This window comes from Salarias fasciatus, chromosome 9 (genome assembly GCF_902148845.1).
Source record: "Salarias fasciatus chromosome 9, fSalaFa1.1, whole genome shotgun sequence".
NCBI lineage: Eukaryota > Metazoa > Chordata > Actinopteri > Blenniiformes > Blenniidae > Salarias > Salarias fasciatus.
The window spans coordinates 24572690-24591401 of NC_043753.1; the positions used below are offsets into that span (position 1 = coordinate 24572690).

General features: G+C 53.5%; 1 protein-coding gene across 3 annotated transcripts in view; it reads left to right on the forward strand.

The window, feature by feature from the left end:
- Positions 1-18241, forward strand: part of LOC115394289 (partitioning defective 3 homolog) — a 274828-nt gene extending 256587 nt beyond the window's left edge. For 2 of the 3 annotated variants that reach the window (XM_030099573.1, XM_030099574.1), the window contains exons 22-24: positions 5839-5959; positions 11098-11225; positions 14115-18241. In XM_030099573.1, the coding sequence (XP_029955433.1) occupies positions 5839-5959; positions 11098-11225; positions 14115-14532 (667 nt within the window). In that variant the 3' untranslated portion in view covers positions 14533-18241. The remainder of the gene's footprint in view (positions 1-5838; positions 5960-11097; positions 11226-14114) is intronic. The other variant, XM_030099575.1, reaches the window with a different exon arrangement.
- The last annotated feature ends 471 nt before the right edge of the window (positions 18242-18712 follow it).

Genomic DNA, 18712 nt, shown 5'->3' on the forward strand with positions numbered 1-18712 from the left:
TGTTCGGTTCCCTCCGGGGCCGTCCCGGCTCTTCATTTCTCACACTGGGGAAGTGTCAGATCAGAGCTCCTGTTAATCAGAGCTCCACGCTCCCCGGTCACGCCGTCACGCCAGAACCCGGACGGCGGCCTCTCCAGAACCCCGGGGATCCCACGGCCCGGGCTGGACTGCAGCGGCGGCGGCGGCGGCGGCGGGGCTTTTTCAGCTGGCACGGCGCCACGGTCGGCGCTTCAGTCGCAGGAGGACATGGGTGAAGTCAGAGCCTGACAAATCCAGGGTATTATCAGGCCTTTGTCCGGCCTGCAGCTGTCACTTACCAGGCTGGGGGGGGAGGAGGGGGGGCGCGGGGGGAATTCATGACCTATCCCCGTAACCACAGAGGACGGCTCAGGCATCCGCTGATAAAACATATGGGAAGAAAGGGAAAGAAAGGAAACGGGGAGGGGGCACAAAACAAGGCGGAATTTTTATGAAGAGCGGGAACGAAACGCCGAGAGGATGGATGTGTGCTTCAGACGGCGAGGAATGGCGGCGGATTGAACAATATATGCTGATTTCCTGTGAAGAGAAAGAGTTTTATCTTGGCGCCGCTTCCCTTCAGAATGACCAGCGGTAATACAGATCTAATCCGCCGCTATCGTTACCGCGGGTCCCAAAGGCCGGCCGTCCCCCAAAAACGCCTCATCTTTCTGTCTTTGAAATAAATGAAAGTCCACGGGGCGATAGAGCCGAGATGAACCGAGCCTTTGACTCGATGCCGGATTGCCGACGGGTCCAAACTTAAGAAGCCGGCCCCCCTCCCGTCTGCGGCGCCGAGATACTGGGCCCGGGCCGGGGACGCAGATAATCTGATGGAATTTCAATCAGCAGTGATCAGATAACGCCGACAGAACGTCTGATTTTAAAGTCGCACTGACGCTGCGGCAGCTCGCCCCTTTTTTTTTTGTCATTTCAGCTGGAAATGAACATTTCGTCGCCGCTCGCAAAACTCCTGCCAAACTTCATCCCTTGAAACTTCATCCTGAGGATTGCGGCGCCGGGCCGGGCCGGATTGGCCCCCCGACCCCCGGCATGCTCAGATGACCCACGTTACACCGCGGGTGATTGGATTACCCCTTTATTGGCCGGCGGCGGTGTTTATGGGTTGTGTTGGGACCCAGCGGGGCCGGGATCCTCCAACAGGAGCAAACAGGAGGCCGGCGGCGTGGTTTGCATCTCCGGCTTTAAGCCTTGTGGCTCGTGAGACATCTGCCAAATCCTCCCGGATCAAAAGGATGACTATTACACAGACAGGCATCCGCAGGGCTGCAGCCTGTCAACGGGCCGGGCTGGAGAACACAGGTGGGGTGGGGGGGTCACACGAACGCCGCCGCCGCTTCCTCACATGTGAAGGAACTGGAAACACATGAATGAAGAACCGCTGTGGGAAACGCTCATGTCCGCTGAAGAGAGGCGGCGACTCCCAGAAACAGGAATTCAAAAGTCGCCTAAATCAAAATAGCAAAATAACTTTAAAGTTTGAACCGTGAAGTTTTTCTTCTCAGAGTAAACATGATAAATGTCTGTATTTTCACAAAACCAAACAATTGCTGCTGAAAATAGCAGCAGTCTGAATATAAAGCCAATTTTAACAAAACCTTCTTGAGCTAAATCCAGTCTAATATCTCCACAAACATGTTTACTCTCCATGTTTTTAACAAACTCTCCCCGACAGCAGGACTTTGATGCTAATGCTAGTTTCCTAGCTTTCACGGCAGCATCACTGAGATCTCAGCTCGGGTCTCAGTGGAGTTTTTTGTCTGCGACTCTTAAATTGTTTGTCTGAGAATTTATATTCTCTGTGAATTTTTCACCATTTGCTTGGCGATTTGGCCGGATTGGAGCCTTCTGGGGGCCAGTTTTGGCCCACGGGCTTCATGTTTGGCACTGCTGGGGTTTTTTAACTGATCCAGGTTTCAATGCGTGAAACAGAAGAAGAGATCCGACTGGAAGTGTGACGCAGCGCCGCACGGAGAAACACTCGGCTCGCCGTTATTCAGAATGGCTTTTTAATGCGTTTCATAAAAGTTATGGTCATCCATTTCCACTTTCACATCAAAAGATGAAAAAAAAATGAGTTACTGTTCCAGCTTGGACAACCACAAATAACCTCCGTCTCATTTCTATTGTCAGCTGTACATTTTTGTCTGGTTCTCTCTTGTCGTCACTCGGTTTGAGTTTTTCTCTTTGAAACCTTAGAGGAGAACAGAAACTGGTGAATCATACGTTTTATTATAACCAGTCATTAAATGACTCGGTGGTTCATTGGGAAACTGAAATTAGAATTTTAAATTTTAATTTCTGGATTTCTTGACAGAGTTTACACAAGTCAGGGAAAATTCTAATTATCAAAAAAATCCTGAGGAGATTAAATAATCTGGAAAACAAACATCTGCCAGGAAGAATTAAAAAACAAAGCTGCGACTCCGTTTCTATAGCTTCTGGCTAAGTTTTCCAGGATTCACAGTTCTCCGTCCCCCCTTCCTCTCAGAGGTGCTAACCACACACACACACACACACACACACACACACACACACACACACACACCGGGTGTGAGTCTGTTTAACGGGCTGCTGCTGCTTCACTCAAACATTTACAGATAAACAGAAGAGGCCGTGAGGAGCGGCGGAGGCCAGCGAGCGGCGGAGCTCCTCCTCCACCGGGAGCGGCGCCGCCCAGCTGGTCCCGGTCCCGGTCCCAGTCTGGGTCCGGGTCCCGGTCCCGGTCCTGGTCCTGGTCCCGGTCCTGGTGGTTTTAGCTGACTCTGCATGCCGGCGGATTCACACTCCGTCAGGAAGCCGTGCGTCCGCCGGGCTATAAATACGGCGGCGGTGTGACTTTCCTGAACGCCGCTGTCTGGAAAGTGAGGAGGAGACAAACCAGGGCCGCCGCGGAGCGCCCCCTGTGGCCTCTGGGAGGGCGGGGCTAACCTGAGAGGTGACATTTGGGCGGGTGTCACTCCGCGGGGACAGAAGGAGCGTCCTGACGGTGGAAGCGCCGCCGCCGCCGCCGCAGTGTTACTTTATCCTCCTCACATGTTTGTTAATGACTCTCTGGGATGTTTTCCACTGAAACTCATCGGCGGCGACGTGAACAGTCGCCCAGCGCCACAAACGCCACCCGTGACCTTTCCTGCTCGCACACAAACAGCGGCGAGCGGCGCTGCTTCTCATTCTGCGGTGCGGTCTGTTGCCGGGTGTCACATTCCCCCCGCCGGCGCCGACGCCAGCCGCCAGCCACCATCCGCCTGTGTTTGCAGAGCGTGTTGCCCTCCGCGGACGCCGCTGTGTTCCGGGGTGAATCCATAAGCTATTCCAGCGCATTTCCAAAGCGTGGAGCAGTTTCCAAGAAGCCCATCAATTGGACGCCCCCCGTGGCGGCGGCGGAGCCCCTGCAGATCATCTAGATATTGCGCACGCCTCCTTTGAACTGCTGTGACGAATTCCCTCCTCGTTAAAGCCCTGCCCCAATCCCAGACCCACTTTCCGTCTGCAGCGCTGTGAAGCACATCCTGAAACGCCGCGCCGCCGGTTTTCTCTCTCGTTTCCTGGAGATCTTCTCTCCGCTCGTCTTCTCCCGTCTCTTCCTCCAGCAGGTTCGCAGAAACATTCGGGCCACCCTCCTTTCCTCTCCGCTGCATTACGTAATGCGATTCAAGCCCCCTCGGTTTTATAGCCCAGTGTTTCCCGATCCCCAGCTGCTCCCGCAGGCCCGCGGAGCGCTGACCCTCCGCCGAGGGTCAAAGAGAGAAATTTACGAGGCTGTTTGTTCAGAGCGAGCGTCGTCCTGCCTTTCAGCGGCCGCGGGGATTAAGCTAACCGCCGCTCCGGACGCCGTGGATCTGAACACACTCTCCTCCGGACGCCCCGGTCCAGTGCGGTCAGCTTTAACTGTTACATTTCAAGTTTCTCAGCTCGTCCGCTGGCATCGTCACTCAGAGTCACCTGTTTAACGTCCTGTTTACAGAACAATTCCAGTCCACATCGTTTTTTTGTGTTTTTGCTCGTAAAAACTTTTGGGTTTATGTGACAACGTTTTAAAAAATGATGGAAATGACAGAAACACTGAAAGCGTCGCAGTCAGGATGAGGATCACGAGTGATCGCTGTTTTTGAAAAGTTTCTTTTTCCCTGTTTCTGCAGAGTCGGACCGTTGTCAGAAAGTTGTGTTTCCACCCAGGTCCACAGAGACCGAGTCAGAGCATTCTTTAGAAAGTTCTACCTTGAGTTCTCTCTTTAAAAGTTGTGTTTTCTGAACAGAAACCCAGATCACAGATCAGTAGAGACTCACTACACCACCTTCTGGTGGAAACAGGCACTGCAGCTCTGGAGAAACTAGCTACCCAACAACCTGCTAGCATAAATAAATACCTCAACAACACACACACATCGTTTGGTTAAACAAACACTCTTAAGACCAATTTGAAATTCACTCAAGGTGCAAATAAATAAAAGTTTTCTCTTGAAAGACGTTAAGTTGAGGCTTTTTTCTTTTCTTGGATGTAAAAACTAAAGTCAGGATCAGTGAGGTTAAAAAACTGTTGGCTGGTCAATATTTGTGTGAAGTTCCTGCATCTCACCAGTATCTATCATCACAAGTAATGAAAGTAAAAGTAATAGAAGACGTAATCGATTCATACAGCTGTTTGTCATTAAGTACTACTGAGTAATTTCATTTATTTAAATTTACATTTGCTATTCCAGCAGCCTCAAGCAAATAGAGAGGGAACATTGATTTTGTAATGAACAGTAATAAAAAGACTTCGGCTTCGCCCGGCGCCCTAAAAGCAGCAGCGGACTCACACCCCAGCAGGCCACTTAATTACCCCCATCGCCATAAAGCGCCTGGCGCAGGCTGCCTGCTCGCCGCTGCATATAGGAATCAAATGGAGGAGAGCTAACACCATTGATTCTGATCAGCCAGTATGAGTAACAGGGTAACGGTGTGTGTGTGTGTGTGTGTGTGTGTGTGTGTGTGTGTGTGCGTGCTGCTCGTGCACGTCCTATATGAGCCGCTATTTATCGTGCTTTTATCGAAGCTTGATTGGCGCCCAGCGCCATCAGGAGGAGGTGCTTCTGCTCATCTGGAATTATCGCTGTTATAGCGAATCCGAATCCTCCGGGTCCGGACAGGCGATGGCTCCCCGAGCGGGGGGGCCGCCTGCGGGTCCTTCTCCAGAGGATGGGCCGAGCCGGCGGGACGCCCCGTCAAATGGTCCACGGTCCGATCCCTCCGTCCCGGCTGACTTTGCTCCTCCCCCCTCCCTCCTCTCACATGCTCTTCATTAACCTTTCCTTTTGCACTCAGCACCATCCTAGAGACCAGCGCCCGTAACTTAACCCCCCCGCGCAACAACTCCCTGACCTCTGGCCGCCTCCATCCCGTGGCAGGCATAAACGCGGGGATATTATCAGGCCGGTTTGTCTCGTCATAATTATGCGTTGTGTCCTCTGCCGCCGCTGATAAAAGCCGAGGCTGATTGAGCCGAGGACGGCGATTGATTCCTATTGACGGGCCTCAAAGCTCCGTGATGAAGGGGATGGAAATGAGGCTCCTCCGCCGCGTTTAATGACCGCTCGCCATAAAAGACCCGCTTTCCCCCGCAGCCTGACAGGGACATGCGTTACTCGCAACGGGACGCTGGGGACACCTTCAGAGGAGTGTCCACTGGTGTGGCGTCTTCAGCTGACTTGTTTAAGACCTGGGCTAGCTTCACGCGCCGGCGCTGCTTCCTGGTGGCGGTGGACGTCCAGCTAACGTGGCTGCTGGCCTCTCTCTCTCTCTCTCTCTCTCTCTCAGCAGTCAGATGGCGCCCAGCAACCACGACCGGATACAGAGGCTGAGACACGAGTTCCAGCAGGCCCGGCAGGAGGAGGACCTGGAGGACCACCAGCGCTCCTACAGCCTGGACCAGTCCTGGGTGAGTCTCTGCACGCCGTACTTCCTGTCTCTGAGCGACGCCGACGGTCGGATCAGACCTGCAGCAGATGAAACACGGTGCGGATCGTTAGAAACTCCGAGACATGAAGGGTTTTCTGCCGGCGCTCGTCCCCCCGGGGACGATGCTCACTGACGTATCCGCACACTCCAATTAAGACGCGCTGCTCCCCGGGGACGGACGGTCCCAACAGCCTCGCTTCTGAGAGGAGTTGATACGCCGCAGCAAGGCGCACTGTCCCCCCGCTGTCACCCCACTGTCCCCCCACTGTCCCCCCACTGTCCCTCCACTGTCCCTCCGCTGTCCCCCCGCTGTCCCCCCACTGTCCCCCCACTGTCCCTCCACTGTCCCTCCACTGTCCCCCCACTGTCCCTCTGCTGTCCCCCCACTGTCCCTCCACTGTCCCTCCACTGTCCCTCCGCTGTCCCCCCGCTGTCCCCCCACTGTCCCCCCACTGTCCCTCCACTGTCCCTCCACTGTCCCTCCACTGTCCCTCCACTGTCCCTCCACTGTCCCCCCACTGTCCCTCCACTGTCCCACCGCTGTCCCTCCACTGTCCCCCCACTGTCCCTCCACTGTCCCTCTGCTGTCCCTCCACTGTCCCACCGCTGTCCCCCCACTGTCCCCCCACTGTCCCTCCACTGTCCCTCCACTGTCCCTCCACTGTCCCACCGCTGTCCCTCCACTGTCCCCCCACTGTCCCTCTGCTGTCCCTCCACTGTCCCCCCACTGTCCCACCGCTGTCCCTCCACTGTCCCTCTGCTGTCCCTCCACTGTCCCCCCACTGTCCCCCCACTGTCCCCCCACTGTCCCACCGCTGTCCCTCCACTGTCCCCCCACTGTCCCACCGCTGTCCCTCCACTGTCCCACCGCTGTCCCTCTGCTGTCCCTCCACTGTCCCCCCACTGTCCCCCCACTGTCCCCCCACTGTCCCACCGCTGTCCCTCCACTGTCCCCCCACTGTCCCACCACTGTCCCTCCACTGTCCCACCGCTGTCCCTCTGCTGTCCCTCCACTGTCCCCCCACTGTCCCTCCACTGTCCCCCCACTGTCCCTCCACTGTCCCACCGCTGTCCCTCCACTGTCCCCCCACTGTCCCACCGCTGTCCCTCCACTGTCCCTCCACTGTCCCTCCACTGTCCCACCGCTGTCCCTCTGCTGTCCCTCCACTGTCCCCCCACTGTCCCTCCACTGTCCCCCCACTGTCCCTCCACTGTCCCACCGCTGTCCCTCCACTGTCCCCCCACTGTCCCACCGCTGTCCCTCCACTGTCCCACCGCTGTCCCTCCACTGTCCCTCCACTGTCCCCCCACTGTCCCACCACTGTCCCTCCACTGTCCCACCGCTGTCCCTCCACTGTCCCTCCACTGTCCCCCCACTGTCCCTCCACTGTCCCCCCACTGTCCCTCCACTGTCCCACCGCTGTCCCTCCACTGTCCCCCCACTGTCCCACCGCTGTCCCTCCACTGTCCCTCCACTGTCCCTCCACTGTCCCACCGCTGTCCCTCTGCTGTCCCTCCACTGTCCCCCCACTGTCCCTCCACTGTCCCACCGCTGTCCCTCCACTGTCCCACCGCTGTCCCTCCACTGTCCCTCCACTGTCCCCCCACTGTCCCACCACTGTCCCTCCACTGTCCCACCGCTGTCCCTCCACTGTCCCTCCACTGTCCCCCCACTGTCCCTCCACTGTCCCCCCACTGTCCCTCCACTGTCCCACCGCTGTCCCTCCACTGTCCCCCCACTGTCCCACCGCTGTCCCTCCACTGTCCCTCCACTGTCCCACCGCTGTCCCTCCACTGTCCCCCCACTGTCCCTCCACTGTCCCACCGCTGTCCCTCCACTGTCCCCCCACTGTCCCACCGCTGTCCCTCCACTGTCCCTCCACTGTCCCACCGCTGTCCCTCCACTGTCCCCCCACTGTCCCACCACTGTCCCTCCACTGTCCCTCCACTGTCCCACTGCCAGACTCGGACTCAAAACTTCAGCCCTCTTTTCATCTCCTGCCAAAATTCCATTTCTAATTCCTAATATCCGACCGTGACCTCTGACCTGAAGCTAATTGCTAACTAGCCGTGTCGGCCTGGGCCTGTCTGTCTGCAGGAGTGACGGCGGGGAGCAGGTCCCGATGGCCGGCCTTACGGTGGGGGGGGGGGGACAGTGAGCCGCGCTCGTCCCTCTAAACTCCATTAGACTTGATTAAAGGGAGTTTTTAAACGAACACTTCTTCTAATTTAAAATTTCAGATGAGTTCCTTTAAGCCCCGATTGATCTGCAGCAACAACGGGATTTATTCTGCCTAATTGGAAAAAAGTCATCAAGTTAATTCATTTGTTAATTCATTCACACTTGAGCTGCCGTCCGTCCGCACGTGCGTGTGCACGTGCACGAGAAGTTCTGCTGCATCTGCAGTTTAAAGAAGGAACATGTAGTTTATCCTGATCGCGTGTCGGAGAACAGAACAGAACAGAATGTATGAAATGTTCTATATTGTCAGTTCCTGCTATTGCACCAACAAAACAGCTGAAATGAGCTTTAGATGAAATGTGACAAAATATTACAAAATTAACAAATAAAAAATAAAGATGAAGTTAAAATGGAGAGAATAAAAGAAATATCAAAGTAGATTATTGTGAAAAAGAGTAAAGATGAAATGGAGATTAATTAAAATCTACAAATGTTTGAAAATTCAGGATTTAAAGAGAGTATTTTAAATCATCTTTTCGGTCGTTTTTAGATCATTTCAGATATTTGTCAGATGTTTTCTCCTCTCTGGGTCTGAAGCAGGCGTGACCTCCTGACCTCCGAGCAGAGCCAAGGCAGATGCTGCTGCACCAGCGGAGCCATTTTCTAAATGGGGGGTCACCGAGTCGAACCCTGGAACTTTAAATATCTGCAGTCGTTCCTGTCAGTGTGAACTGAAGAACGGACAAAAAAGACCAACATTAATCAGAAAACAGTTTAAAAAAAAAAAAATAAGAAAAAGAAATGAAGAGCAGGATGTGAGAGAAAAACACGGAAAGAAACAGAAAGACGAGACCCAATGAAAGACAGATGAACAGAATGATGAAAGAAAGAGACAGGAGGGGAAAATCACAAAGGAACGAGAAACAGATTAAATGAACGATGAAGAAAGAAAGAAAAATAAGTTTAAAGAACGCATTTTAAAAATTTGTCAAAATAAAGTATAGAACAAGGAGAACTGGCAGAGGGGAAGAGTTCATGGGAAAAAAAATGAAACATAAGAACAAAATCCAGAGAAGTGAAGAAGAGGAGAAGAATGCTTCAGATTGAACACAGACATGATATTGATGAACAGCATACGACGGAGAGAGAGAAACAAGAAGGACTGAAGAGAAAAACAACAACAGAACACGACAAGACGAGCTGAAGGTTGAATACATTAAAAAAAGAACAAAAACGAAGGAAAACCAGGAGAGACGGAGATGGTTCTCCTCCTCTACCGGCCTCTCTCGGTCCGGCCTCGGAGCAGCAGGAAGTTCTGGTCCGCGGTCGGCGGAATCCTCGCCGCTGTTCCAGCCTCTCGTCAAGCAAACGCCACAGTTATCCCTCAAGTGAGTTCATCCCGGCGCACAGCTGGAAGAGGCCGAATAACCGCTGTTATGAAGGCAGAATAACCCGTCGTCAGACGCTGCGGCGTGGACGCCGTGCCGCAGCGTGGATGCCGTGCTGCGGCGTGGACTGTTGAACAGATCAGTCTTTCTCTTCGCTGTCCGCCGCTCCACCCGGCAGGCGGCGGCCGGCGCAGAGGACAGCTCGCCGTATTGACATCGTTTTTCACGTTATTGGATAAAAACAAACACGGACGTCTCTCTGATTTGATTTCACCAAATGCCATGTTTTATATGGCGTCGTATTCCGGAATAATCCGATTCCCGCTCCCTGGGTAATGCCATTACTCTGACTGATTCTCTCTGCTGGCTGTTTGTCATGCATCTCTCCCGGCGTGGCGCCGCCCGGCCCCGGCCCGTCACCTCCGGATTCCTCAGAACCTGCGTGGCTAATTCTCTCCTCCACTGAAATAATTGAGTTTTTTTCTCTTTGCGAACATGTTCCAGAGAAACCTGAAGGGCCAGCTCTCCCCCCCCTCGTGGAAAGCCGTTCTGTTTTTCGGACTGGCTGTTGACGCTGAGTGAAATGTAATTGCGCTGTTATTACAGCTGTCCAGCCGAGAGGGAAAGCGGCCATTCGCCGCCGCGAGCTGTTTGTGAGGCGGGCGGCTGACAGCCCGTCATCCCGCCGGCCCACTCTCCCTCCACCACGTCCGTCCGTCACACGCCGCCCCTCCATCATCCGGGCCCGGAAGGAGCTGCTCGGTTTTGAAAGACTCCGCCTCGCCGCCTCGCCGGCTCGCCGCCGTTTAACCGTCTTGTCGTGTTCCTCCGTCAGCTGGCTCGTTAGCGGCGCGGCGCGTCGAGGGAGGCCGGATCTCCATGTCGACCACGCCGACGATCACACAACAGAACCTGCTCACACTCATCTATATTTCATGTCTGCTGCACGCCGGCGCCGCTCTGGCCTGTTTTCATTTATTTATTTTGATGTCGAAACAACATGTAGAGCAGGGCCACAGGTTCTCCCACGGGCCTTATGTTTGACACCCTGCTCTCCCCGCTCAGCTCAGAGTGATATGAAGCACTTCCTCTGGACAGACGACTCTCCATGTCGCTCTCTTTATTTGTTTTTGTCCACTCGTTTAGTTTTCTCCCATCATTTGCAAAGAACAGTTTCAAAGCTGTAGGAAGATTTTTATTATTTTTTTTCATGTTCAGCTGGATTAATGAAAACCTTTGAAGGCTGATTAACTTATAATTATAATAAATCACCACCGAATCTCAAACCAAACCAAACCAATCACAGCCATCTGTTATTCATTTGATTATCTGTTTTTCTAAACTAACGCCCGCGTCTCTCTGTATCCTGCTATATTTCCTGTTGGATGCTGCCTGGCTTTGAACAGGTTGCTGGTTCAACTCTGGCCAAAGACAAACAGACGCTCATTTCACCATTTCCCTGGTGGTTGGGCCGGTTTGGAGCGTCCTGCGGCCCTGCTTTGGCCCACGGGCCTCATGTTTGACCAGCAGACTGTGCGCTGTTGACAGGTGAGCAACGGGACGGACACGCCGAGCGGGCGCCACTCGGTCACGGTGGACGGTCCGGCCCAGACGCAGCAGCAGGACGGTCAAGACGGCTTCCCTCAGGCGCAGAGGCAGTACAGCTCCCTGCCCCGGTGAGACGCCCCCTCCCCCCCCCCTCCTGCCCTTTCTCCGCCTCGCCGTCTCACTGTTTTTGATTCCCTCCTCTTAATCCTGCACTGCGGGCTTTGTTTCCCTATCTCTGCCGCCGGCCCTCCGCCGGCCTCCATAAAGCCCGTTCCAGGCCCGGCTCTTTGTCCGGGATCGTTTAATGCGATCGCTCAGAGTCGCCGGGCTGATTCTTCATTAAGTCGACGTCGACCCCGAGCGAGCGGCGACTTCGTCCCGCAGCCTCCAACACTGACGAACGGCTTGAACGTGGGGTTTTCTCTCGGCGTGTGTCGTCTGGAGCCGCCGTGATCGGTATCCCCGCCGGCGCTCTGAAGCCTTCGCCTCGCGTTTCACTCGCTACAAATTGGAAAGCCAAGAGGAGAGGAATCCCACGTTTGAGGCTTTACATATTTAAAGAGAAAGTTCCCCGGGGAACGGCTCCCTTTCCATCCCGTGACTGACAGGCGGGATTTAGAATCTGCTTTAAAATAAACATTATTGTTAAATATTTCCACGCTGAAGACAATCTGCTGAGCCTCTCTGTGTTACCAAACCAACAATATGTCCTCTGATTTATTTGAGTTTCACTCATTGCCAGTTTAAACAAAGAAAGAACACTTAGTGTGTGTGTGTATATATATCTATATTGGATTTGTGTGTGTGTGTGTGTGTGTGTGTGTGTGTGTGTGTGTGTGTGTGTGTGTGTGTGTGTGTGTGGTCTTTTCATTTTCTTGGCTGAAGTTAACTCTCCAGGGTTTCAGCTGCACAAACAGCAATCATTCCTGCGTCGTCATCCTCCCTCCTCTCTCTCTCTCTCTCTCTCTCTCTCTCTCTGAGCAGTCGATTGTCCCGGGCGATAGATCCTCCGTCCACACCGACACATAATCAATGTGTGTGTATGAGGCGGGCCGATCTGCGCTCTTATCTCCTGGCGGTCGCCTCCAGGCCCTGCCTCTCGCTCGGGGAAAGTCGGGAAAGAAAGAGAGAGGAAAGGTTCTTTTATTCGCTGGAGCTCAGTCCTGAAGCTCGACCCGGCCGAGGCCTCGTTTTCACACACAAATACACTTTCCGTCCACTTCTGGGCTCCGAATGCAAAAAACAGAACCACTGAAAACACGAAATGTGTGAAAACACAGCAAACATCAAAGCAAAAATGATGTCTTGAGTGTGAACGCCGTCGTGGGAACACGGCCGAAGGATTCCCACCGCCTCCGCCTCGTGTTCCCCAATTAATAACCGCAGTTCCCCAAACCGCCACTTCATCCCGCCGCTCCTCTCCCAAACAGGAAGTCTGACATTCCCTCTCATGGAAAAACCCCCCTGCAGCCTAAAGAGCTTCCAGAAGGTTATCAGATGTGGGCGGGGCTCCGCCGGCGTCTGGACCGGGGCGGCCCTGATGGAGGCCTGTTGTCAGAGCCGGATTAGCAAGAGAGGGGCCGCCGCTGATTAGCCCAGAGAGCCGGCTGCTCGCAGGAAAACACACACTTCAGATAAGGAAGCTAGCTGTAGCTAGCTGAAGCCGCCATCCACCCGGCCGCCGGTACGAATCCCTCCGCTTCCAGAGAGAGGAAACTTTATTCCCACAATGTAGGAGTGACTGTTTTATCATGTTTCTGTGTGTGTGTGTGTGTGTGTGTGTGTGTGTGTGTGTGTGTGTGTGTGTCTCAGCCTCCTCCTCATAAACGCTGATTCTTCCCAGCTGTTTCTAAAGAAACACACGGCGAGCTTCCTGGCTGTGTTTGTTATTCTCTGTCACTCTGAATCTACCGCGCTCTCTGGCGTGAAGCGTTTCCCTCCTCTCTCTCCCTCCACTGAGTGTAACTGAATGTAACTCATCCACTCTGAGGCTGATTCTGGCCGCCGGGCCAGAGGTGATAAGAGAACCGGGTTCCCCTCCCCAGCACCGGTCGGTGTTCCGTTCCTGTGGACCGGCGCCGTGTCCGCTCTCCTCCCCTGCCGAACCCGAACCCGAACCCGAACCCCGTCAGGAGAACCTTACTTTCAACACATCTAGTCATCAAGACAAGCGGCAGGAAAAAAAGGGTTTTTAAAGTGTTTTTTAACTTATTCACTGCATGCAAAGCAAGAGTTCGGTTCTCTGGTGTTTCTGGGTCCTGAAGGGAACAGTCCTCAGCCCGGTGTGTGTCCTCCATCAGACCTCGCAGGTGTTTGGAGCAAAAAGCCTCTCCTCTCCTCTGAATTCAAAAGGCTTTTAAGCGCCCGGCGAGTCGGCGGGGTGTGAACGGGGTTTGGACCCTGCCACGGATCCGCCGTCTCACGTCAGCCTTAATGGATCCCGATCCACAACCGGGTCAGTTTCTGAAAACCCGCCTCTGTCCCGGTCTGCGTGTAGCGCTCACACACGTGAGCGCTGGGCCGTCCCGCCCACTCGGGGACGGACAGGCGGGCGGGACGGAGACGTGTCGACGGCGAGCAGCGCCGCGAGCGCCGCCATTACCGTGTCTGCGCTGTAAGTGCATCCGTCTGCGTCTCCAAAGAGGAGCTGAAGGCATGAAAGCAGCCATTTTTCTCAGGGAGGTTTTAACATTTGTGTTTGTTTACGATGTGGAACTAATAGTCCCGTGGGCGGTTTGGCTTCCACCGTTTGTTTCCTGTCTTTTCATGTCTGGGTCTCTCTGTCACTGGATTCGGGGGAAAGGCGCAGCCGGCTTAACCAGATCCTCTTCTCTCCACTCACGTCGCTCTAAGTGAAAATCTCCTTTTCAATCTCACAAAATGTGAAAACGGCTGCATTCTCTGCTGAAGTGCGGTTTCCTTTCAGGTCCTGTTCAGCAGCTCTGACCCCGGCCAGCCGGAGGACGAGTATCAGAACGGCTTCCTGCACCGCAGCTGACCTTTCTCTCCGTGTTTAGGCAGCCTCGTAAGCACGCCAGCGCCGTGTCCCAGGACTCCTGGGACAAGGCGTGCGCGCCGGCGGAGGGATTCCAGGCGTCCAAGGAGAACCCCCGCCACCCGGCGGGCCCGGGGCCCCGCAACGGCTACCTGGGCGCGTCCAGCTTCAACGCCCGGGTCCTGCTGGAGACCCAGGAGCTGCTGAGGCAGGAGCAGCGGCGCCGGGAGCAGGAGGCCAGCAAGTCCAGGCCGCCGCCGCCGCCTCCGGCCGACCCCCCCGTCGACCGCACGCCGGCGCCGCCGCAGACCAAGGGCCCCTACAGGCAGGACGTCCCCCCGTCGCCCTCCCAGATCGCCAAGCTCAGCAGGCTCCACGGCTCGGAGAAGGGACGGGTGTTCTACTCCCCGGACAGCCGGACTGATCCAAACAAGCTTTAGCATTAGCATTAGCATGAACGACGGCAGTGAGTCGGCCTGGTTTTTATAAAATACTGAATTATACAGATTTTTATGGGACTGTTGAAATGTTAATATTTAAAAACAGATTTTTTTAAGAAAATGATATGTTTTTTTTTAGCTGTATCTACAAGAAATAATCTGGGATGTTCTGTGTTTAACTCTGAGATCCTATAACTGTGTATATAAGTGCCTTTAAACCCACCGATTGTTCACTGAATCGTCAGGTTTCTGGAAGGTTTGACATGAATTCTGATGCAGACTGACAGACTGAAGGTGCAAACGGATGATTCAAGGTGGAGTAACGCCAAACGACGAAACGTTCAGTCGCTGAGCTAGCCTCGCCCAGCTAGCCTCGCCCAGCTAGCCTCGATGAGCTAGCCTCACCGAGCTAGCCTCGCTGAGCTAGCCTCGCCCAGCTAGCCTCGCTGAGCTTGCCTCGCCGAGCTAGCCTCACTGAGCTAGCCTCGCTGAGCAAGCCTCGCTGAGCTAGCCTCGCGGAGCTAGCTCGCCCAGCTAGCCTCGCCCAGCTAGCCTCGCCCAGCTAGCCTCGCTGAGCTAGCCTCGCCGAGCTAGCCTCACTGAGCTAGCCTCGCTGAGCAAGCCTCGCTGAGCTAGCCTCGCCGAGCTAGCTCGCCCAGCTAGCCTCGCCCAGCTAGCCTCACTGAGCTAGCTCACCCAGCTAGCCTCGCCCAGCTAGCCTCACTGAGCTAGCCTCGCCGAGCTAGCTCGCCCAGCTAGCCTCACTGAGCTAGCTCGCCCAGCTAGCTCGCCCAGCTAGCCTCACCGAGCTAGCCTCGCTCACCAGCAGCAGCAGTCCGTGGAAATCAGGCCGACATCATTTTGAGTCAAAATGAAAACTTTCATTACGTTTCTGTTACATGAAGATAAACATTAAAACACAGATCTTACAAACAATGACCCAAAAACCAAAGTGAAAGAAAAAACTCCCTGCTAGCATCACCTGGGGTCAGTCGGCTCACCCTGTGTAGGCATCCACACCTTCAACTCACCAGAGTCCAGCAGAGTCCAGCAGAGTCCAGCAGAGTCCAGCAGAGTCCCGGCATGCTGGTGAACCACCTGGAATCGAACCGCTCTTCTCTCACTGAGGCTCTTATTTATTGAGCAATACGCTGTGTGGCTGCTTGACTGTTCAGAAGCCGTGTGGGTTTTTTTGTTATTTTTAGGGAAGGGGGGGCGTCTCCCCTCCCCTCCCCCGTCTTTGTTTCAGATACTGCACTTCACCCTGAAAGCGTCCCCCCCCTCCCCCCCCCCGTGTTCAGTATGTTAATCCTGAATTGTCTTTTCCTCTCCGCTGCCTGCTTTATCTCATCCTTCTCGCTTTGCCGCCCGACCGTACGGAGCTCTCCGTGGAGGGAAGCAGGCTCTGGATCTCCTCCGCTCCACCCACCCCTCCACCCGGGGAATCCAGTGGCGGGAAAAAAAAAAAACCCAAAAAACAAAAGAACGGGGTCAGGTCTGGGTTATTAATTAATGTGCGTTCATTAAACATGCATGCCGCCCCCTTTGTGTGTTTGCTGTCGCCGTGTGGCGCATGCAGAGCGAACACAGCGCCGGTCCGGCCCTGGCTTCACCTGGACCGGTTTGGCTGGAGCCGAGCCGGCGGCCGGGAGGTGGTGTAAACCCCTCGCTGGCTGCAGCGGCGGCGGACAATGCAGCTGATTTTGTTTCCCTTCATGATTGCGTTCATTGATGGAGAAGCGCTCTGGAGCCTTTCTGCCGCTCAATCAGTGGTCAGTGGTGTTTAGGAGAGTGGCATGCAGGAAGGAGTGTGTGAACTGGTGTACGACCGTGTGTCTGAGAGAAGGCGGACTTTAATCATTTATAAATGAGATGTGATGTAAGGTCATTTTTTCTGTGACCGGATGTTGTTGAGGAGTTTGGGGTCAGTTTGAGTTCCTCTTCTTCTGTGCTTCACTCAGACAGCTCAGATGTAAAAGAATCTGGATCAGACGTCTGCAGGAGATGGTGACATTATCATGTGTAAGGTTCAGTTTTATTTCTATTCTAAGTTACCCTTAATTGAAATCAGTTTCATCTGTATAGTTATAGTGCCAAATGTAACAGTCAACTCAGGATATTTCTGCAGGGATTTCTCCGGAGCGAGCGGAGGCGATGGTGAAAACCTGCAGAACCAGACTCAGAGGAGACTTCTGCTGTTCCAGGTGTTTTAGGAGATATAAAGAGAGGACAGAGAACGCTTCTGAGGGATTCAGCCTCTTGTTCAGGTTGGTATAACTGATCAGAGTTCGATCAAAGATGGAGACGGTGCATCTGAACGTACCAAAGTGGATTTTTAGGAGTGTGTTTTCATCAGGAAGACAACCAACTGCACCAAACGCCCGGCCTGGTGTCTGATGGTTTCTGACGTTTCCATCTGAAACGAAAACTCAAAAACAGTGTTTTCACTTGAAACGTCATGGTTTGAAGGAGGCCTAAAGCCACGGCCCCCCTCCTGGAGGGGGAAAGACTGCGACTCCAGTGCCAGAGCGCGTCCTCTCCAGTCCCAGGGACGGCGGTCCGGGTGTCAGAGTGTCCTTGATGAAGACCCTGAACTCTTTCTCCCTCAGTCGTGTGCAGCACCTTGCGTGGCAGCTGTTGATGTGTGAATGGACCGATAATGTGAAGTGTGTGAAGGTGAAGACTGAACGCTGGAGCATGACAGTTACATTTATTTCAATAATTCCTTCAAAACCTGAGAAGGAGCAAAATCTTCACAGTTTCCAAACAGAAACAGGAAATACCGATTCTGACCAAATCATCCTTTCCTGTCTGGTGTTGAGGGTTGGAGAGCGGGATGCGAGCCCAGACGGCAGGTTTTATGGTCTTCAAGCACATAACGCCCGGCGCTCTCACACACACACGTGTGTGTGTAAAATAAGGCGCTGTTTGGTTTGTTTGTGGTGTGTAGGAGGACGTGTCTTTAAGTGTGTGTGAGCGCTGCCAGGAACTGGACGCCTCAATATGTGTGTGAGGACAAGCTGGCGGCTGTGTGAGTGGAGTGGGGGGGGGGGGGGGGCAGACCTGCTGGATCAGTCAGTGGAGTAATCAGAAGGATTCCTCCGAGCTCGCCGTGCAAACAGGAGGTCGCTTTCTCCACCTCCTCTCCTCATCGTCCACATCTCTCTCCTTTGTCATTTTCCCTCGTTTTTGTCTCTGCTTTGTATTCTTTGTATGCCTCTCTCTCTCTGTGTGTGTGTGTGTGTGTGTGTGTGTGTGTGTGTGTGTGTGTGTGTGTGTGTGTGTGTGAAAGAAGGGGGTCGACATCTGCAATATCTTATGAGTTTTTTTTTTCCCATCTCCCTATATGCAAATTTGATAATATCCCATAATGCACATTTATTATTTGTGTTGTGTAATTAATGTTTGTGCGTTCGCTCCGTGACACGTGGATTTTTCCCATAAAGCCGTGGTTTTTGGGGATGTTTGTTTTGTGTGTTTGCGGTCCTGAGAGGAATGAGGAATATATTGTTATTGTTTCCCTGCGTCTTCGCGGCCATCCGTCAGCGTGTTTTATTAGCCACAATAAGGTACTGCCATGGTAAAAATGACGAATATGTAAGCACCGTGCAATTTTCCTTTTTACTACAGTGCATCATTACCAAATATTTCTGCTGTTCTCTGTACATAAAAACACTTTTTTTCAATGAATAAATTGAGGGTGGTTTCATTCCTTGTAACAACGATTTTTCTTGATTGTGTTGCCGCGGCGTTCTCAAACGCTCCGTCTCCTCGATAACGCAGCGGCGGAGGGAAGATGCATAATTGAAGGCAGAGTAATGAATATCTGTTTCTCACTGCCGCCCTGCTGCATATTACTGATTCCAGAATTCAAAATGAAACACTTGAGCGTCTTTCTTTCTCCAGTGTGATGGAGAAATTGGCTGTTCTCTGTCAGAGGCTCATGCATTTGAACTAGGAAATTTATCCTGTAGTCATCAAGGTTCCAGATCGTTCCTCACGCCTGCAACGGCTCAGAATATTAAAGAAACACGAGAGAACAGAAGGATCATCAGATGAGCGCTCTTTATTACTGGAGGAGTTGTACAGATGCTCCTCGCCTGCAGAACTCATACGTCCTCAAAGCGAGCGAGCCGTTCTGCAGCAGCCGAAACAAAATGCATTTCCAAAATGCAAGAGA